At 51.9% G+C, this 22,120-nt stretch overlaps 1 protein-coding gene across 2 annotated transcripts in view; it reads left to right on the forward strand.

Moving 5' to 3' along the window:
• The window catches only part of LOC144938449 (collagen alpha-1(XII) chain-like), a 285,089-nt gene that overhangs the window by 179,190 nt on the left and 83,779 nt on the right, over positions 1-22,120 (forward strand). For both annotated transcript variants that reach the window (XM_078866258.1, XM_078866259.1), the window contains exons 37-48: positions 400-529; positions 3,366-3,485; positions 3,795-3,941; positions 4,483-4,599; positions 6,115-6,261; positions 8,023-8,094; positions 9,038-9,177; positions 9,823-9,946; positions 10,709-10,852; positions 11,618-11,782; positions 12,476-12,514; positions 12,731-12,869. In XM_078866258.1, coding sequence (XP_078722384.1) covers positions 400-529; positions 3,366-3,485; positions 3,795-3,941; positions 4,483-4,599; positions 6,115-6,261; positions 8,023-8,094; positions 9,038-9,177; positions 9,823-9,946; positions 10,709-10,852; positions 11,618-11,782; positions 12,476-12,514; positions 12,731-12,869 — 1,484 coding nt within the window. The remainder of the gene's footprint in view (positions 1-399; positions 530-3,365; positions 3,486-3,794; positions 3,942-4,482; positions 4,600-6,114; positions 6,262-8,022; positions 8,095-9,037; positions 9,178-9,822; positions 9,947-10,708; positions 10,853-11,617; positions 11,783-12,475; positions 12,515-12,730; positions 12,870-22,120) is intronic.

Below are 22,120 nucleotides of genomic sequence, written 5' to 3' on the forward strand. Positions count from 1 at the left end.
GGTGCCATGGAGGCGAGGTGTACTACCTCGCCTGGTATACAGGAGTCTGTGGGTTCGATCTCGACCCGCACTCCTGTTGTATATTTGGAGTTTGCGTGTCTCCCCATGATTGCGTGGATTTTTCTCTGGGTCCTCCCATTGTTTCCTCCACATTTAGAATCAACGTGTTTAGAATATTTGGCTGCTCTATATTTCCACGTGAGAAGCCACCTCGTTGAGCTGTCATTTGTGGGCAGGTCGCTTCTGAAAAATATCTGTACAGCTCAGTGGGCCTTACCTGGTAAAATTGAAAATAGTTTTAGATTTTCACGTTACTGGCTGCAGTTATGACTCTTTTCCGCGCCACACAATAACCTCTCACCCTGCCACGCAACACCTGCGCTGTGATGCCCCCTGCAGGTGTTGGTGGGTGGACGCCGGAACAACGTGATCCTGCAGAACCTGCTGCCCGACACCCCGTACCGCGTCACCGTCACCTCCCTCTACCAGGCTGGCGAAGGGGGCAACCTGGACGGCACCGCACGCACGCGTTAGTACCGCACTGCACGGCACACCGCAGGGCAACCAGTGCACAGGGCATCTGGTACGTAGGTCAATCGGTACACAGGGCAACCGCACTTATGGCAAAACGTAGCGCGCTGGACATGGGCACAGCACTGAGCACGGTCTCGCGCTGCTTGTACACAGTTAGACTTGCACGCGCTGCGTTTGGACGCACAGAGTGCGCACACAGAACCGTCGGGAACACGGTGGTGACAGCAGGTGGGAGCTCGTGGAGGGACGGCGCGTGTCTCTCTCAAGAGAAACCCCGGGAAGTAACAGGAACGATATGTGAGCATACACACCAGGGATAACCTTTGTGAACAAATCAATAACAGTTGTTCAAATCGTAGCAGTGAATACACCAATTTAAGCTCGGCTGATATCGACTTATAAACCGTAAACACTTTACATATCAAACATACTGAATACTAAATAATAAATCATGACGTTTCGATCGCAACACAAGCAACCGTCATCAGGTGATGCCAAAGAGTATGGGTTCCTGCAGTCACGAAAGCTTCAAATCAAGATTGCTACATACTGACTGTATAATATGAAACATATCGGGGGGGAAATCCAATAGAAACGCGATGACATTTATTCTAACTGTCATAATTCAATTGTAATAAAGTACACTTGGAAGTAGCCACTAAACTAATTGACATTCGCAATTGGCCAAATGGAGAGTATCTTTGCTTGACGAAATAGTAATGAAGAAGGCTGACGTGATGAATTAATTGCGGATGAAATATCATTCCATTTTAACTGAAGCACTCTGCTTCAAACGTTTTGGCCGAATGTTGCTTTTATATTGGAGACAGACATAACCACAGTACAAAGACAAAGATCCCCCATATAGCCTTTACCGACTGTTGGGGCAAGTGCTGTTAGTGAGCACCTATGAAGGCAGGCATGGCACACAAAGGGAGTGGGTGGCCAGCACCATGCCCGGCCGCCTTTGTCTCCCCAGTGGCGATGTTTTACACGCCACACCAGGTGTTCATTTGAGCCTGAGTCGACCGAGGGGAGGCCCAGGACCGGTTCAGATAATCGTCACTGGTGTCGGCCGTGAACTGAAATCGAACTCGGGTCGCCGGCTTCGTAGTGCAGCGCGATAACCACGACACTACCGCTCCCCGTTGATACAAAGACATAACCACAGCGCTCACTCACAAACTCATACGCACACCCGCACACGTGCACACACATTGTTGCGCGTAGTTCTCGCCCACAGAGCAAGCGTTCCGTGGACCGGGCCAAGAGAAATGTTTAAAATGTGGTGTAAAGAGGTGCCCTTCAGTGACATCCAGAGGCAATATTTATTTTTGAGTTATAGAAATAATTCAAATAGTTTTCAGTTACTAAATATTCCATTGCTTTGCTCACAAGGCTTCTTGCCAGGTGAGACTCGATTTGCTGCTCCACGCGTCACATCATTGTCCATAAATTAATTACCAGCACAAACTGACTCCGCTATTAACAGTTCACTTCCAACCTTGACATCTCCCCTCACGCGCTCAACACAAGCTCACCAATGGCACGAGTGCATTGCACACCAGAACGCACCGCAATCCACATGACTTCTTGAGTGCCCGCGGCTCGGCGGTGATGCCCCCGTGTGTAACAATCTGGGTTTCCATACCAACACGGAGCTTGCACCCGAGCCCAACGTTGGCTCGATGACTATAATCGCTCACTGAGAAGTCCCACAAGGGCGATACAATTCTGCGTCTTCAAGCTGCTAACTGCTATGATCGATTTTGTTAGGGCCCACTGTACAAAATGTTGATTAAATAACACTGTTCAGTGTTATACCCACAAATTAATTGGGGTTTTTTTTTCCTCTTGAGAAACTGTAATTAAATTATCGCAGCATCACCGCTGTACACAAAAGTGAAAACTCACAAGCAAGCGCAGAGCACTCTAATCTTCACTACCTCGCTCAGCTCAAACTCAAAACTTAGCTCAGTGCTCTTTACATTCTGAGCTTTCAGCACCAACTTTGTCTGATCAGTTGTCAGAAGATTACACGGCACCGCACGTGCACACCAGCGCACTGCTCACTGCTCTTCCACGATGGTTTTGACGCCAGATTGATCGTGTTTCATAAATCGTGGACAATTCGTGTATGGTGCCTTCTGTAGTGGGCAACACAGGCCTTGCAGGGCTCGGGCTAGTGATTGTGAACTGCATGATAATCACTGTATTGTTTTGACATCCAGTACGTCGTGGCCTATCCAACCCATCACATATCCACCCTGGCCACTTAACCGCCCACATTCCGTGCATGGGGGACGACTGTCATTGTGTCTAGATGTAAAAAAATCTGACCGTTTCACAGAGCCACCTTTTTCCGTAGTCTGCCCCACTGTAATGTAGCCCGATTTCTATCCCCAATAAAAGGTGTTCAATGGACTCGCTCCTTCCTAACCTCTCCCCGATCATCTCACTATGCCCCTCCACACATTCTCTGCTCCAGCAAACAATACCTTCTAATGAAAGCCACGGTCATTCGTAGCTAAATGGGAGGTCGCTCATTCTCCCCATCTAGGACTCCCTAGACCTCACCTTGACGGGAGACTCACTCGTGGTGCTGTCCCTGAGTCCCTCTGCTTATAGATGACTGCATAAATAGACAAGCCCACCGTGCCATGCGCAGGGTATATAAAGCTGCGTAGAATCCATAACCGTTTTGTCCGTCGAGGCTCGTCTCCGGGTGCCCGTGTGGCAAAGCAAAGCGCGTCGTTTGCAGCCGCGTTGAGCTGCTGCTGCCGTGCCGTCACGTCACCACTCACGCTGGTGCCTGTATCTGTCTCGGGCAGTTCCTCTGGTGGCACCGCGCAACCTGCGCATCTCGGAGGAGTGGTACACGCGCTTCCGCGTGTCCTGGGAGCCCGTGCGCGGCCCGCTGCTCGGGTACCGCGTCACCTACTCGCCCGCAGGTGCGCAGCTCACCCACACACGCACTCAAATCGCGACCGAGTACACCGGCGGTGGGGGAAGCTTCTCCGTGCCGAGGGCCAAACAGGACTTTCAAATACCTTTGGCAGGCCACGCATGGAAAGTAACGTCGGACGTCACGGCGAACAACACGCGGTACGACCCAAGCACGGCTCGGAGAGATACGCAGCAGCATAACCGCGAAGGTGTACGCAGTGGCTCACGATATTTATTTTGAGTCCTCACCTTGAACCCACCCACCCTTGTCCCCATGCACGCCTTCCCATCCCACGGGCGTGCGGTGGCAGCAGCTGGCGGCCCCGCGCAGGACGTGTTTGTGGGGGACGTGACAAGCACGGTGCTGCAGGGCCTGAGCCCCGGCACGGAGTACGGCGTCAAGGTGCAGGCGCTCTACCCCGGGGGCAGCAGCGAGCCCCTGCAGGGGCCCGGACGCACGTGTGAGTAGCCGCCCTTCGCCACCGCGACGCACGACACCCACCCACAGGCTCACCCACCAGCTCCCCATCACGTCGCCCGCCAGCCCAGCCCACCCACTTACCCGTCAACCCACCGGCACACCCACCCACTAACCCACCCACTCACCCACCCACTAAAACACTCACACACCCACACACTCATCGACCTACCAGCCTAGGCGCCCGTAGACCACCAACTGGCCAGCCCACCCAATCACCCACCAACCCACTCACCCACCCACCCACCAGGTCACCCACCCACCAGCTTAACCTTCCACCCACTCATGCACTCATCAGCCCACGCATCCAACACCATTGCCAGCCACAACTAACATCACCGGCAAATATCTAAACCAGTCCTGGGCCTACGCAAGGTCATCTTAATTCAATACAGTACCTGGTGCGATGGGTAAAATATCAACACTGGGGCGGCAAAGGCGGTGGAAAACGGCCGCGCCACCCCATACTGCACCGCAGTGGGCGTCTCGCTAACGGCGTGCTGGGGCTCGTTTTGTCCGCGCAGTGCCGCTGATGGTGAGCGAGCTGCGCGCGTTCCGCGTGGAGGTGAACAGCCTGTGCATGCGCTGGAAGCCGGTGCGCGACGCCGCCTCGTACCGCCTCTCCTGGGAGCCGCTGACAGGTGTGGACACCCGGCCCTGCCGGAAAGGGACGATGGACTCGTATGTGTATCACCGTGCGTGACGTGTGCGTATCACCGTGCGTAGCGTGTGTGTATCACCGTGCGTGACGTGTGCGTATCACCGTGCGTGACGTGTGCGTATCACCGTGCGTGACATGTGCGTATCACCGTGCGTAACGTGTGTGTATCACCGTGCGTAACGTGTATGTATCACCGTGCGTGACGTGTGTGTATCACCGTGCGTAACGTGTGCGTATCACCGTGCGTGACGTGTGCGTATCACCGTGCGTGACGTGTGTGTATCACCGTGCGTAACGTGTGTGTATCACCGTGCGTGACGTGTGTGTATCACCTTGCGTGACGTGTGTGTATCACCGTGCGTAACGTGTGTGTATCACCGTGCGTAACGTGTGTGTATCACCGTGCGTAACATGTGTGTATCACCGTGCGTAACGTGTGTGTATCACCGTGCGTGACGTGTGCGTATCACCGTGCGTGACGTGTGCGTATCACCGTGCGTAACGTGTGCGTATCACCGTGCGTAACGTGTGTGTATCACCGTGCGTGACGTGTGTGTATCACCGTGCGTAACGTGTGTGTATCACCATGCGTGACGTGTGTGTATCACCGTGCGTAACGTGTGTGTATCACCGTGCGTGACGTGTGTGTATCACCGTGCGTAACGTGTGTGTATCACCGTACGTAACGTGTGTGTATCACCGTGCGTGACGTGTGTGTAGCACTATGTGTAATGTGTGTGTATCTCTGCTGTGTGTGTGTAATGTGTGTGTAACACTGCTGAGTGTATGTAATGTGTGTGTAACCCTGCTGTGTGTGTGTAATGTGTGTGTATCTCTGCTGTGTGTGTGTGTAATGTGTGTTTATCTCTGCTGTGTGTGTGTGTAATGTGTGTGTATCTCTGCTGTGTGTGTGTGTAATGTGTGTGTAACCCTGCTGTGTGTGTGTAATGTGTGTGTATCTCTGCTGTGTGTGTGTGTAATGTGTGTGTATCTCTGCTGTGTGTGTGTGTAATGCGTGTGTAACCCTGCTGTGTGTGTGTGTAATGTGTGTGTGTGTCTCTGCTGTGTGTGTGTGTAATGTGTGTGTATTTCTGCTGTGTGTGTGTGTAATGTGTGTATCTCTGCTGTGTGTGTGTGTAATGTGTGTGTATCCCTGCTATGTGTAATGTGTGTGTATCCCTGCTGTGGCTGTGTGTAATGTGTGTGTATCCCTGCTGTGTGTGTGTGTGCGTAATGTGTGTGTATCTTTGCTGTGTGTTGTGTGTAATGTGTGTGTATTCCTGCTGTGTGTGTGTGTGTAATGTGTGTGTATCTCTGCTGTGTGTGTGTGTAATGTGTGTGTACCTCTGCTGTGTGTGTGTGTAATGTGTGTGTATCCCTGCTGTGTGTGTGTATAATGTGTGTGTATCCCTGCTGTGTGTGTGTGTGTAATGTGTGTAACCCTGCTGTGTGTGTGTAATGCGTGTGTATCCCCACTGTTGTTGATACTGACCAGGAGGTCCCAAGCGTGAAGCGGTCTTCCCGGGCAGCCAGATCGAGCACTGCATCCCGGAGCTGCAGGCCGACTCCCCCTACCGCGTCAGCATCACCGCGCTCGTGGGACAGGCCGAGGGGCCCGCCACCAGCGCCACAGAGCGCACCAGTACGGCACAGCCACACCCGGCTCTGATGCCGCACAGCGGAGTTACACGCGCAGCACGCCAGAGTGACACGTAGCACAGCGGAGTCGCATGTGCAGCCCAGCTATACCCGGCACAGAGAGCGGACTTTAGGGGTGTAACGATCCACTGATTTATCGATTGACACGAATTCTCCGAGCTCACGATATGCGCGTGTAAGAACCGGTATTTTTGGGTTGTCATATACGTTGTGAAGAGCTCATAACACCCCTCCAGCTCCTCAATAATGCTGTGTTCACCAAAGTGTTCAGGAGCTATTGATTCGTGAGTCAAGTCACTCACCCTGAATTCTGATGATGGATTGGACCACGTGGGGGGAAGTGTTGTTTCACTCCAAACTGAAACACACAGCACGGGACACGCACACGAGGTGCCAGGCACAGGTCTATGGCGACAGCTTCGGGTGATCCCCAGCATCGGAACGAGCAACGTGATCATTGTCAATCCCGCTAACGAACCTTCAGGATTGAATCTCTACGTCCGCAACACCGGTCCACGCAAAATCGATTCCTCACATCTTAAGGACACTGAGCGGACACATGACTAGGGATTCGAATTAACCTTGGTCGCATGCGACTGCATTAAAACCGACAAGACTATTGTGACCACACAGTGAACGCCATTGTGAACTCGATGCGAGTTCTGTGTGAGTCTTTGGGTCTCTATGTGAGACCACACTGCAGTGAACCACTGTAAACTCTGAAACATTCAACGGAGGCATTGAAGCCGAATCTCCACCGCACATCAATTGAAGCCATTTCCTGGCTGACTGACCTGGACATAGACTCACGGTCTGCTAATGATCGAGAGAGTGCGCGAGAGAGGGTTCGGGGATGCGCAGCGTTCACGCGTCCCGTCACAACCCCACATGGTGCGGTCGGCTCGTGCCCTCCGCGCTGCATTAGCGCAGGGTCGTTGAAATGCTGGCACGCAGTCCCAGGTACCGTGTGGCAAACCGCTCTCGCACGTGAAAGCTCTGCGGGGTGTAATCCCCACCGGAGACGGGTCAGGGGTAGTGATGACAGACGGATCGTACTTGGCGAACACGAATGACAAACATCATTTGTAATGTAGCTGAAGTCTTAATATTTACTGTACTTATGAAATACATGTAAAGGTTTTAGAAGCGGTACTATTTTATAATTTTAAGCAATCTTTACTCTGATGTGTTTGCACAAAAAACACATCTGCCCATATATATTTTAAATGCGCTGAGTTTCTAATAGGTATAATTGCGTATTATGTAAGCACCTGCTAGGATGCTGCCGTGATGTAATGGCTACGTGTGATCCGGAGATCACCGGTTCGGCCTCCCGGCGCAACAGCTGAAACAAATCCCCCCACCTCTGTCCACGCAGCAGCATCAATAGAGTCACCACAGATAGCCAATCGGCAGGCCGCATGTGGTGGAATAAAGTGTGGGTATTCCCACCTCTTCCAAGACGTGTTCGCCAGTGTGAAAGAGTAGGCCAATTACAGGGCTGCACCTTGACATTTTATCGACCCGCCAAACATCTTCGGGAACTGTCTGCGGGCATGTCCATCAATGCTCGGGCAGTTAACTTTGCCGTGCGTATGTCGTTCACAAACATCACGGTAATGCGTGATGACACCCGACACTCGCGGGACGCCGGCGGCCGGTCGCTGTGTGACGGCCAGAGCTCGCCCGGGTGGTCGTTCGTCCGTCCTCACCGTGTACACCTGCGCGCGCGTGGCTTTTGCAGTGCCCGTCCCAACCACGACTCCGACCACGACGACCACCACGCCGCCGCCCACGATCCCTCCTGCCCGCGACGGTTCGTGCCCACGCCCGCACGGCTGCCCGCTGCCTCTTCACCGCCCCTCCCCTTGAGGTTGAACAAGGGAGGCGCATTATGACCACTCCCTCCACGACGACGGCGGTTGGAGTTGTACCGCGGGTGGTTTGCTCCATGTGCCGGGAGCTTCTTTAGGAAGTGAATGCAGTGGATTATTGTGAACCCACCTGCCCCCCCCACCCCATCCTACAAAGATGCCTGTCCCAACCACGGGAACCATGGTGGTGAGATGTTAACTTACCTCGCCTGGTATACAGGAGGTCGTGGATTTATCTCGACCCTGACGCTGCTGTATATTTGGAGTTTCCATGGTCGCGTGGATTTTTCTCCAGGTCCTCTGGTTTTTCCCTACAAATTTCTAATAATGCGTTTAGTTTATTATTTGGCTGCTATACATTTTCACGTGATGAGAAGCCACTTCGGTGGCCAGGTCGCATCTCAAAAAGAGCTACATACTGTAGCTCAGTGAGCCTTCCCTTGTAAAATAAAAAAATGTAATATAGCTATACAGCAAGTAGGTTGCCGATCTCGCTGTGTGGCTGGTACAAAGTGTTTTAACCCCCCACTCCTTCCTAAAGGGATGCTTTCAACCGGTAACGGCGAGCATGTGGGCCCAGCAGTTAGTCTATTAGCAGGTCATATGTGGTGGGGTAAAGTGTGGGTACTTCCACTTCTTTCAAGACGTTTGGCCAGCGTGGAAGAGTAGGCCAATATCACATTTTCAAAGGGGGACTTCTAAGTGGAGACCCCCCGCTAGCAGTAGCGTTAGCGAGCGATCGCAGTGCTGTACCGTGACCGTATGTCGCCTTCTACTTGGCTGTTGCCACCCACGGCACGAGTAAGCATCTGCAGCCGTGGGCCAGCTGGGGGTGTATGATGTGAATGGGTACCGTGCACCGCTGCTGCTGCTGCGTGCGCGCAGTGTGCAAGGCTGCGAAGGCAGACATCGTGTTCCTGGTGGACGGCTCCTGGAGCATCGGCGATGACAACTTCCACAAGGTGATCCGCTTCCTGTACGGCACGGCGGGCGCACTGGACAAGATCGGACCTGACGGGGCACAGGTGGGCGTACGCACACGGACTAACTACCTGGCGACGAACACCATGCATCCACATGTAGCCCTGAACAGACCAGTGGGGCCCATGTTATGGCCCGGTACGGCACGCAATGGGGTGGTGTGGACAGCGTCACGCCCAGTGCTGTTGTTTACATACCACACCAAATATTAATTTTAAGTCGACCTTTTGGAGGCGCAGGACCAGTTTAAAAGCATCTCCACTTGATGTTACCTGTAGCCATGAAGGGAATATGGCGATACTGGTCTTAATTAACATGTATCTATCAATTAATAATAACGCCTTCCAAAACAGACTCTGTATGTTCAACTTTTTTCGCAACATATGTAGCCAACCGTGATCATTGGAGGTATATTTCATCCTCGTAGAAATAAAAACAAATCTTCCGTGTAGCTCTAATGTGCTTTTTCTGAAACGAAGAAGTCCCAGCACGTGGAGCAAGACGTCGGACACCGTGCGGAAGAGCGCTCGGCATAACGCCGCAACAGTGCAACGACACGGCGGAGAGCCGCGCAGCGCAATCACGAAAGCCCCGCCCGGTAGCGGCGGCGCTCCGCACGCCCTGCTTGACGTCCGCCCGCCCGCCTTGCCCTCTGACCCTACTGTCCGCCACCCCGTACCACGTGCCAGGTGGCCATCGCCCAGTTCAGCGACGACGCGCGCACCGAGTTCCTGCTGAACTCGCACCGTGACAAGGAGAGTCTGCTGCACACCATCGAGAACATGCGCTACAAGGGCGGCAACACCAAGACCGGTGCGGCTCTACCCCCTCGCCCCGCCCCCTCCCCCTCGCCACCTCCACGGCTGCCCACTGTTCGACACCGGCACCACAGTAGGGCGGGGATCCCAAAGGGACAGCTTGCCCCGGGCCCCACACAAAAGAGGGCCCCACAACTCGTGCCGGATTAAGCTAGTGCGGGGCCTGTAGCATATGTGATAAAGGGGCCCTACATATAAAAAAACATAACTATTAAAACACGAATGTTTGACTTGCATAGTAAAGTAATTGTATTTTTTAATTTGCTATACAGCCAAATAATACGACAAATCGCTAACCTTAAACACCCAGTCGTTCATAAAAGTTGAAGGCAGTATATTACTATAGTATTCGAGCAAGTGCAGAATCACTGAACCGGAATTGATAGCTTGACAGCATTAAGCGCGGGGCCCTTGAAAGTGCGGGGCCCGTAGCATATGCTACTTTTACTACTAAGATAGTCCGGCACTGCCCACAACGGCCCTGTTGTTACTTTCTCACGAATGCATGAGGGGGCCCCACGTCATGTTCTGCCATGGGCCTCCGGGCAGCCTCTGGGTGACCCTGCTAAATGTTCTAGCCATCAAACCACGGGCAAACCTCTCCAAGATGGACTCAAAGGGGGGCAGAGCCCTTCCCGTTGAGGGAGACGTCCGGCAAACTGAAAATACTAAATGCGTAATTACTCTGTTTTATAACATTTACATGATCCCTGTCGTGCCGACTCACCACGCCGCCTCTCTGTTTCCGCCGCGACAGGCCGCGCGCTGACGCACGTCCGGGACCACCTGTTTGTGGAGACGGGTGGCATGCGGCGCAACGTGCCCAAGGTGCTCGTGGTGCTCACGGATGGCCGCTCCCAGGACGAGACGCCGATCATCGCTCGCGAAATACAGCTCAGCGGTGGGCAGCGCGACGCGCCACGGCGGGGTTTTGAGTTGTACCACGTGTGGTTCGCTGAATGCAATACTCTGGAGGCGCAGTGCATTCTTGTGAACCCCCCTGCCCCCCCCCCCCATCCGAGAGAGATGCTACGAAGCCAATAGATAGCTGTACAGCAAGTAGGTTGCTGATCTAGCGCAGTGGCGCGATGACGGTCACGCGGCCTCAGGGCAGTCGCGCGGCACGGCCTAGCGTGGGGCTGTGAAAGCGAGGCCTATGCGGGCACAGCGTGGAATAGAGAAGGGCCGGACATGGTGAGTTCCTCTAACAGTGCACGGTGGTATGGCGCACGATGGCACCAATGTAGCGTGACGCAACAAGGTATTGGGCACCGGTGGCGCGAGGAATGAGCCAACAAGGGAAAAGCTTAGGCCCCCATGGAGTTCATGTATGAAGAGGGATGCACCAAATATCCGCGATAATCCAGATCCTTATGAACATAAAAACCAATAAACGAAAAAACACAATTAATCTCTCTCATCTCTATTTTGTCTGCAGCTCTCTTCTCTCACCTCACTGATATTTAATATATTTTTGTCCACATTTCTCTCACCTCAATACATAGCTGGCTCTCGTTCACATCTCTTCTGTCCATCTCACTGGGAGTTTATAATTGCCCACGTTCCCCAGGGAGCCAGCGCCCACCGCGGCGGTCAGAGACGGCGACAGCAGCAGTCATTGCGCGCTTGAGCCAGCTGCACGCCTCTCCCTCCCCCTCGATCCCAGGCGTCAGCATCTTCGGGATCGGCATCGCGGACGCCGACTACACGGAGCTGGTGTCCATCGCGAGCCAGCCCACAGAGCGGCACCTCTTCTTCGTGGACGACTTCAACGCCTTCCAGAAGATCGAAGATGAACTCATCGCCTTCATCTGCGAGACGGCCTCGGCCAGTACGACAACGCGCACGCCACTCCTAGCAACATGCCTAGCACACGCCTAGGACACGCATAGCGCACACTTAGCACATGCATAGCACACACCTAGTACACAAGCCTCACAGTCCTCACTACATGGCTGCACAAGCATAACACACAAGCCACACAGCCCTCACTACATGGTCAAACAACAATAATCCCCGCATATCCTCATAGACTTTTGGCACAAGTGCTGTCAGCGAGTAGCACCTATGAAAGCCGGCACGGCACACCGGGAGTGGGTGGCCAGCACCACGCCCGGTCGCCCTTGTCTCCCGAGTGGCAATGTTTACACACCGTACCGGGTACTCATTTGAGGCCGAGTCGACCTAGTGGTGGCCCAGAACTAGATCAGATATATTTATCGGTGTGGCACACAAACGCGCTTCTGCAGCCGTCTGGAATGCTCTTCCGTCCGATATTAGGAAGCCACTCGATCTATGCACGTTTAAATAATCTATATTGAAAATTAATTTCTTTAAAACAGTTTTTGTGTTTAGTTTGTTGTTCTTCCCCCGCACCTCTGATTAGCACGGTTGGCTACATATGGTGCAAAAGAAGTTCAACAAACTACATAGGTATAGACTCATACACATGCACTCACACTCCTACACACGCGCTCCCTTGTGCCTCGTGTGCTCACGTGTGCTCTGTTTGTGTTCCCCGCAGCCTGCCCGCTCGCGTTCCTCAACGGGCACACGGTGTCAGGTGAGTGGCGCTCGCAGCGCGTTCAGACCTGACCCGACGCAGAAATCCCCCTGTCGTCTCAGCCGTGAAGGCTGTCGAGGCAACTCCTGTTGGCAAGAACCTTTGAAGGCCAACAGGACACACAAGGGGATAGCGCGCAGGGTGTAGCGGTGCGGTTATATTGGGTGCAGTGCGCAGAGTGTAACAGTGCGGTTGTATCGGCTGTGCGGTGTGCAGGGTTTAACATGATGGAGTCATTTGGGCTTTTGGACAAAACCTACTCCATGCTGAGTGGCGTTGCCATGGTGCCAGGGACCTTTAACAGCTTTGGCTCCTTCAAGATTCAACCAGAAGCTCAGCTCCGACAGCTCACCAGGTAATAGCAAACGAGCCAGGTTGTTCTTTGCGAGTGAAACATGTTTGTGTAATAGGAGAATACTGGGCCTGTAATTCATGTTTTGCTGTCATCGTTTTCTGTAATTTCCCTTTTACTTTGCCCACAAGTTTCAGTTATTTGTCCAGAATGTGATCTTTCATTATTATGGTCGTGACAACGGTTTCAGAATTTGGTATTAGAATCTGCTGCATAAAGGGACTCGAAATTAACCCACCCACTGAACGTGGTTTTATGTTTTTTTTGCCTCGGTTTTTCTCTTTATTTTGCTTTGTCCTCGCTTTGCCAATGCTGAAGTGTAACCAGTATCGTTTCGGCCCATGATCGCTCCCTGTCTCACGTTCGCGTCTCGTTTTCACGAATCGTGAGTACCGTTCGTGAGAAAGCTACCACGTTTTTACGTTTTAGGTTGCATGCCTCCTCAGTATAATGATCACGTTTTGGTTCATAAACGGAGGATTTGCGTACATCCCTAAGGATCATACATGAGCAATGTGGCTCAGCGGGAGAGCGAGTGGCTTGCCAACAGAAGGTTTCAACTTAAAATTCTGGTTGGGGTTTGACTCGGCCTATCGTATCCCTCCGGAGTTAATAAAACAAGTACCGCTTTGTTGGGAAGTCACCAGTGGTCGTTCTGTGACTCTGCTGGTGAGACTGCTATGTAAAACCGGGCCACGGTTTTCTTGGCTTGAAAGAATTCTGCTGAGGTGATGCACTCCCAGAAGGCCATGCTGCAGATACTGTAGGTTGTGTATGAAATGCACTCAAACGTTTCCCACCTATCCAGTACTCATCGTATACACGTGCAGTACAGGTGCTCTTTAACTGCACTCTGCTTACGACGAGGCTGCCGTGAAAGAATACACACACCATCTTGATCACTCGCAGTAAGTAAAAGTATTTTTACATTGTACTTTTTTAATCTACATAATATTTACTGTACATTTGTCATTAACCTTATCTTTATTTTCAGGTTTACTTTTACGTATACGTGTACAGTACTGTCCACAACATTTTTTTTCACTCTATACTATACAAGTTATATTTAACACTACACAAAATGTTAACCATATTTTACGTAAAAATATACTTCCTGTTTCGTGTTTGGGTTTATATAAGGTGACATTAAACAAGAGGAGTCCTATAATGAACAGTGAACCAAACCCTATATTTCCTTTTCGCCTTTTGAGTTTGCGGTTCGCGAATTTGCCGATTGCGGTGATTTTCACACCGCGTAACTCCCCCCCGCGATGGACAAGGGAAGGAGACGTCGTCTGATTATTTTGTCCTCCAGATAAGTCTCGCCTCCGCCATGAGAATGGGGAATTTCCTACACTGGCTCAACGCTGTTAGCGGGAGATGAACACCGCCTCCGTCGCTCACTCGAGCAGAAAATCACGTTGCCTTTTGACCCCAACCTTACAGGTGTAATAAAAGACTTCGTCAGGCACTGCTGGTCTCCGTTGCTCTTTTATTTAGTTTCCTCCTCGCACCCCGCTGGTCCTGACAACGGACCAGCGTCTCCTCGAGCGCGCCCCGCACGCGCTCCCTCGTCAGCTCCTCCGCTCCTTCTCGCACCCCGCTGGTCCTGACAGCAGACCAGCGTCTCCTCGCGCGCGCCCCGCGCGCGCTCCTCCGTCAGTCTTTATTTAGCTCCTTGCTCGCACCCCGCTGGTCCCGATAGTGGACCAGCTGCTTCTCGCACGCGCCCCGCACGTGCTCCTCCCTTCTCGCGCGCGCCCCGCACGCGCTTTCCCATCAGTCGCTCCGCTCCTCCCCGCTCCGCACACCGCTGCCCGACGGTGTGCCAAAGCCCCATCAGCCACGTGGCTGATGGCGCGGCAGCCACCCAACGTGGTCCCACATCTTCACTCCAACAACTGACCCGGATCCCTTCCGGGCTCCCACCTATATCCTCTTTACCACGTGACCCTGACTCCTCCCCTTCCGGATCGTCAGATCCAGCCTTCCCATACTGCCCTGCTGGCTCCACCTCCATTCACCTCGCTTCCAATTGGACCCGAGGTGAACGGCGGCCCCTCCCACACACCCCCCATACTGGGCTCTGCCCCCCAATACCCCGGGCCATGTGATTGGGCCAGAGCCCAGCAGCGAACCCCGTTTACGCTCGCATTATACAGGCACTGGTGCTTGTACACTTGAGCAACGTCTGGCACACCTAGAATGTAGTTCTTCTTTCTCGAAACACTCTCGCCCCCTTTGCTTTTGCTTAAGTACACCCTGCAATGGGGCTGTTGGAACAGCTTGCTGATGGATGTCTTTGTGAGCCACTCCGCGATGCACGTGTATATAAGTTACCCCCTCTTGGCACGAACCGCCTGGAGCCTGCGCTGCCAATGCTGGCCAAAGCCGCTTGTAATGGAGCTTCTGGGCTGGTGGGGCATTCAGCTTCCCTTATTGGTGTTGGCATCCTAACTCTGGTGTGGGGTTGCTTCGTCTACGCTTTGCGAAATATTTCCTGAATGTCAGACTAATTGTATTTTGAAGCCTAGGGACCGAATACTCTTCGAGATACCCAACATCAATAGTGCATTGTTTTGCACGGCGGTATGCAGTGACGGCAAGCACCGAAGCTCTGGAATGCCTTCAATGAAAATAATTCGCAGATGGGGTCTCTTGAGACGCGCGAAGATTCAGTTATTCAAGGAATCTTTTTCATCGTCAGTTCATCAGGTAGAATACACTGACGGTGAATCACTCTTTGATTTGCTAATCGGAGAAAATTGCAACCTGAAAGGTGAATGCAGTACAACGCCACGTATCCGACTGCCCGGTGACGGGTTATAGGCCAATATGTGGAACATCTCGAGAAAATGACAGTTGCACCCTGCGCAAATACTGCCTTGGGTGTGGCCGATAAAGTGCTCAGGGTGGTTTAGTGATGGTCGGATACGCAACGTTGTCCTGCAACCCCGTCTTGATGATGAGAGTGGACGGTGCCGGACTGTGATTTAAAAGGGTTTTTTTCTTTCCTTATAACTCATTGGTAGCCAATAACCAAATACATCGATTACCAGATCTCAAAAAAGCAGGTGGCTTGTAATCAAGCAACCATCACTTATTATACTAACCAAGATTAAAACAACTGGGTAATCATTATCAGCCATAATCAATCCACTGCTGGATAGAGGACTGTCCAAGCTGTTCTGAGATACAATAATCCACTTACCGCCTGCATATTTCAGGTGATGAAGCCAATTTCATTGCTCCATCTCCTTGCTGGACATCCTCTTGGACATGTCCACTATACATTAGTAGACCACAGTTATCTGATTGCCAGGTCGCTTGCAAAATGTCTGGTCAGTGTGGAAGAGAAGTCCAAAATGCCATCAAGAAGGACTCTCTCGAGCTCCCTGGAGCACCTTTGCAGGACCCTACCCGTCTGTATTTCCCTGTTGCGATCCCTGTGTGTCTTGTGTGTATCTTTTATTTGATGATTTTATCAGAACCAGATCGCATCACTCGTCTGTACCTGGCAGACGAGCCAAATATCAGAGTGATTTCCTCATCAAATGAGCATTGAGGCAGTACCCACCTCCTGTGGTGTAAATACCACATTCCTATGGAAGGGACAAGCTATGAATAAAACTATTAAACTATGTTTTATTTTACCAAGTAAGGTCCACTGAGCTATATAGTTCTTTTTTAGAAGCAACCTGGCCACAAATGATAGCTCAATGAAGTGGCTTATCCCTAAACACGTGTTGACTCTGAATGTGGAGGGAAAAACCAGAGGACCTGGAGATAAATCCACGCGACCACGGGGAGAACATACAAAATATACAGCAGGCGTCAGGGTCGGGATTGAACCCATGACTTCCTGTATACCAGGTGGGGTAGTTAAGATCTTACCACCGTGGCGAGATATCCATAGGACAAACAATGTTTACTTCCCCACAAAGCACTACTGATTTCATCAACCCCAGAGGGATGATGGGCTCAGTCAATCCCCAATCGGGATTTGAACTCACAATCTATCAATTGTGAGCCACTCACTCTCCCGCTGAGCCACGGGGCCTGACGTGCAATAAGAACGCGCAAATACCAAATCTACCTTGCTTACCAGCGTCCGCTCAGGCACTACCTTACTGTTGCTGGCTATTGGTGCTGCTTGCTACTTGTCATTGGACCAATTGGCCCTGCCCAGTTCAGTATCCACCACGCTCTCTTCCCCTCCCCACCCCCCGACATTTTGTCTCTGCTCGCCCTTTAATCCCTTCTAGCTGCTCTTCACTAGGCAGCGCTCCACTCGATCCTATCCCACACCCCCCCATCTCTGTCTCTCCTCCCTGGCTCCCCCCCCCTCTTACCTATATGGCCTCTTGTTACAGCAGCCCTTTTGTCCACGTGAGCAATTGTTTCTTGCTGTGATTGTCCCACCTGATGACGGATGCTTGTGTTGCGCCCGAAACTTCGTGATTTTATTTATTTTATTTTATACCTACGTGACTTTACCGAAAGAACCAAAGAGTATACCCCAATGACTTTAGTTTGCACGGTTGGGATATTGCTGAGTCGGTACAGCAGTAGCCTCCCCAATCACAAAGATCATTTCAGGCCAGGGCTGCCTCGGCCCATCGGCCCTCCTGACTGATTGAATAAGCAACAACTATCAGCCGTGGTTATGGTGAGAAGTCACCTGTGACTGCTGCACAAAGGCCCTGGTCTCGGCCATATTAATGTGGAATTTCCACTGCTTGCTGGAGACCACCAATGCTGCAGAACACCGCCCATTGATTACCCCGGGCACAATTGTGCCATCATTGCGCTTTCATTGGTGGGTGTGGAGGAATAATTAAAAGCCATCTTGGACTTTGGCCAGGCAGATAATGCACACAGATAAACCAACCTGCTGATATGATGATGTGTTTAGAAATATTCCATATTCTCAATAAGTGAGATGGTATACATTCAAATAGTCTCCCAGCCACCAGAAAATATGCGGTCCCTCAACCAGCTACTCAGCCAGTGATGAACCAACTTTGTTAGACAAGCAGCCAGTATATGATGAGTTTGCACATCTTTTTGTAGTATAATATCAATTGTGCTATCTACTTCAGGTTATTCTCTCACGAAGCAGAGCAATCTTTCATGCTGTTGAATGGCCCACGGCAGTGGATATCACAGAGCTACCTCTGAGGCCCCTTCAAGTGACCTCTGATCCACATAGAGGGCAGCACTTCCCCACCCTCTGCACACGAGAGTAATGTTTGCCATATAACAGACCGATATTTTAATTATCAGAGCTGAATTTATCCAAATTAAGTGCAGAACTACACTTAATACGGTGTTTGTTGTGCAGTCATTAGTGACCGGGCTGAGACCATCACCTCACTCCACTCGAGTACGCGGATTAATCACAGGCGGTTGCCTGGATTCGAACCTAGGTCCTCAGCGGTGCCGGTTCGATGCTCTGACCTCTTCAGCCTACTCGCCCACATCACACCACACATCCTAACCACAATGCCGCATGACCCTATGGCATTGCCATCACCAGGAGCGATGCTTCATGAGGTGTCACTTTCACCTCCTCGGAAAAAAACCTCACGAATAACAATTGCTGCGAGCGGCCAGCGCGTCGATGCCCGCCGTGCCGCCTTGCCCACCCTGTCCATTGTGCCCACCGTGCCCACCGTGCCCACCTAGCCCACTGTGCCCACCGTGCCCTCCGCACCGGCCGTTCCCGCCATACCCCATCGTACCCAACATGCCCACCCGGCCCACCGTGCCCCACCGTGCGTGCTGTTCCCATCGTACCCACCGTACCCACCCTGCCCACCGTGCCCTACATGCCCGCCCTGTCTGCCACGCCACCTCTTGCCCCAGGGCCTCCACTTCGCATCAATCGACGGGGTCGCCGTCACTGCTAAACCCACTAACGCTTGAGAGCGGGCAAAGCGACAGGTGTGGCTTGAAAAGGTAGCCGACATGCGGCCGATCACTTAATTAGGCTCACTTCTAAAACACAAACAGGAATTCACGTTTAAAGCAGACCTGGCCCTGCCTAGAGTAAGCAACTGTGAAACCCATCACGGCTGTGTCGGACCACGCAGTTAAGGGTTCGACTCTCATCTTAGCCAAAGACCTCCGTGGCTTAATTCTGGCGGGGAAAAAAAATCTACTTTTCTGCGAAAACGGATCTGATTTTCTCCAAAAAAATAATTTTTAGAGGCATTTGGAGTGGTCTGGTGTTGGCGCAGTGATTATGGCGCTGTAGTATGAAGTCGGCGACTTGAATTTGATTCCCGGCCAAGGCTCACAGTGGCGAATGATACCTAAACCAGTCCAGGACCTTTCCCTTCAACGAACCGCATTTACCGTCGTGCTGAAGTATGTACAAACAATCTCAATGGCTGATCAGTGTGGGGAAGCCTTTAATCAGCAGTGGTATGACAAAAGATCTGTAAAGTATTAATTATATCAGGTCTTCACAATACAATACATGAAATTGAGGCTTTATATTTTTGACATTGAAGCCATGCCTACGTTGTTAATCGTTTAATTGCCATACCTGCGCATCCCTTGCACAATCAACAACCCCCATGATGACCGCGGCGATGCGGGCGCGTGGCCCCCGCGACTGCAGGAGGCGGCCGATCTCCGCGTGGCCCTCGGGGGTCGGCAACCTTGAAATGTTGGGTTGTTTTTTTTACCTGCCTATTCTTTTTATTTTGGTTGCCGACCCCTGATCTCCAGTGTGGGGAGGCCTTCAACCCAGCAGTATCCTGACACACGGGCTGTGCGAGTACTTCTTTAACCCCCCCCACATGTGTGCTTTGTCTCCACGTACTCTGGTTTTCTCCCGCGTGCAAAGGGGCTTTGACAAGGAGTTGTTGAGTTTAATTTGAGGCATTGCTAAATAATTATCAGCAATTGTGAATAGAGGAAAATGGTCACCTTCCAATTCATGAGGACCTCAATAACGTCCCTTGTCAATGCTTGAAGCCGCGCCAAGACCTTTTGAACCCATGCGAGGAAGCTTGGAGAGCCGAATGGAGTTCAAATGAACTAAACCAACACCTTGTGAAAGACCCAACGCAGAAGATCCTTGGGTTTGATCTTCCTCGAAGCTCATTGTCCACCCTAAACCGCATCCACACAAACCATGGCAGATGCAGATACCTGATGCACAAAAAAGGAATATTAAAAACTGTCCAGTGTGCGACTGTGGTCATCTTCAACAGACCTTACAACGTATACCGATGAAATGTCCGATCCACAAATACGAAGGAGACATCGCAGCGATACTCTCTGCCGCTCCTGACACGATTATCTGGCTTGACCACTTGAATGTGAAATTTTAGTTGTTGCTCTGCATCTACTTCCGCCATACGAAAGAAGAAGAAGATTTTGAATATAACCAACACTGCATTGCAGTCTGAGGTGTACGGAGTAACGGAGATACCACAATGTGCTCCGTCTCCAGCTTGCGGGACACGCAAACTCAAAAGATAAAATCCACAGATCCCCTTCACTCCGAGCCACATGAGAATGTGCCGATACGCAACATAGGACTTGAGATATCCCTGATATATCACGGTCTCTGCAAAGGCGGAGTTATAGAGGTAAGATGGAAATAGGTGCAACCCCACGTTTGCTTGCTAACCCCACTTGGAGGGAACTCTACAGGCACCCCCCCCCCCCCCCCCCAGAGGGCATGTGACCTGCTCTTCCACACTAGCCAGTTGTCCATCGACTGTGGGTGGACTCAGTTACATTGCTCGGTGAACAGAGGCGGTGGTGGGGATTCACCAAACTTGCCCCGCTGTTCCCGGGAGATTGAATCGAACCGGCGACCGCTGGATTGCAGGTCCAGTGTGCTCACCCGTTACACCACCGCGGCAGCGGTGTCTGCAGGATCCATCGAAATGTGATATAATCTCAGCCGTGGCACCTCCACGTCCTGGCGGTGTGGAAGGGGTTCGGGGCACGGAAGGGGATGGGGGTACGGCATCCCCTTGGGGTGTGGCCCCCGTGGAGACGCGGCCTCGTGAAGCGAATGCCGTGCATGGTGCCGATAAGTTTACGTCTTTCCGAGCCGGGTCCATGATTAATTCCTTCCTGAGACTGCAGGCAGCAGTTATTCTGTCAGTTTGACTCGACTTTTATTGGTTTTCGTCCTCTGTCACCCAATCTGCAGGGTACTCCTCGGGTCCTGACCTCCATTATTTATCACGGCTGCTATGGTGAATGCCAGCGTGTGGGCACATGCACACGTGTGTGCACGTGTTGATGTATTAATGAATGCACAGGTATGTTTGTGCACATTTGGGTCGGAGTTATTATGAATTATTGATTCCTACTTGACAATGTTTGGGTCATGTCGTGTGCTCCCAATTCCTTCGTATGTCGAGAGCAGTGGTGCAGTCGGTAAGTGTTGCTAAGGGTTCAATACCTGACCGTGTGCATTTTTCATTGGCATTACACTCAGTTTGCCTTTAACCAAATCAACTCGAATGCACCTGCTTTTATCACATCTTGGAAGCTTAAATGATAAGCCACTTTGTTGAGCTTTCATTTGTGGCCAGGTCGTTTCTGAAAAAGAAGCTAACAGCTCTGAGTCTTACCTGCCAATATCAAAAACATAGTTTAGTTTTACTTGTGTATATATATTTTAAGTGATTTGTTTACCTTTCCTATACTTTGCACTCCTATCCTGCTTTTGTGCTGTTTATTGTTTTAACGTTCTGACCTGCCCCTACTGTACATCTGTGAACAAAGAGCTTTATAGCTCATCGGATTCCTCCAGTATAAATACATATTCTGATTCTGGGTTCACCCTGGATAGTGCCTGGATGACCGACCGCCATGCTGAGAGCATGTTGTGGCGAGCTGCAGGGCTACGTGGTGGTGGGCAGCAGCCAGTGCAGCTACAACTGTAATGCGAGCGTAAATGGGAAGGCCGGATGTAACGATCCGAGAAGGAGGAGTCAGGGTCACGTAGGAGAGAGGTTATAGGAAGGAGCCCAGAAGAGATCAGGGCAGTCGATGGAGTGAAGAGGCGGGACCACGTGGGGTGGCCGCTGCGCCATCAGCCACGTGGCTGATGGGGCTTGGGACACCGTCAGCCAGGCGCACGGGGCTAGCGGAGTGGCTAGCGGAGCGTGCGGGGTGCACGGGGCTAGCGGAGTGGCTAGCGGATCGTGCGGAGTGTACAGGCTAGCGGAGTGGCTAGCGGAGCGTGCGGGGTGCACGGGGCTAGCGGAGCGTGC

The sequence above is a fragment of the Lampetra fluviatilis genome, chromosome 22, assembly GCF_964198595.1.
Source record: "Lampetra fluviatilis chromosome 22, kcLamFluv1.1, whole genome shotgun sequence".
NCBI classification, from domain to species: domain Eukaryota; kingdom Metazoa; phylum Chordata; class Hyperoartia; order Petromyzontiformes; family Petromyzontidae; genus Lampetra; species Lampetra fluviatilis.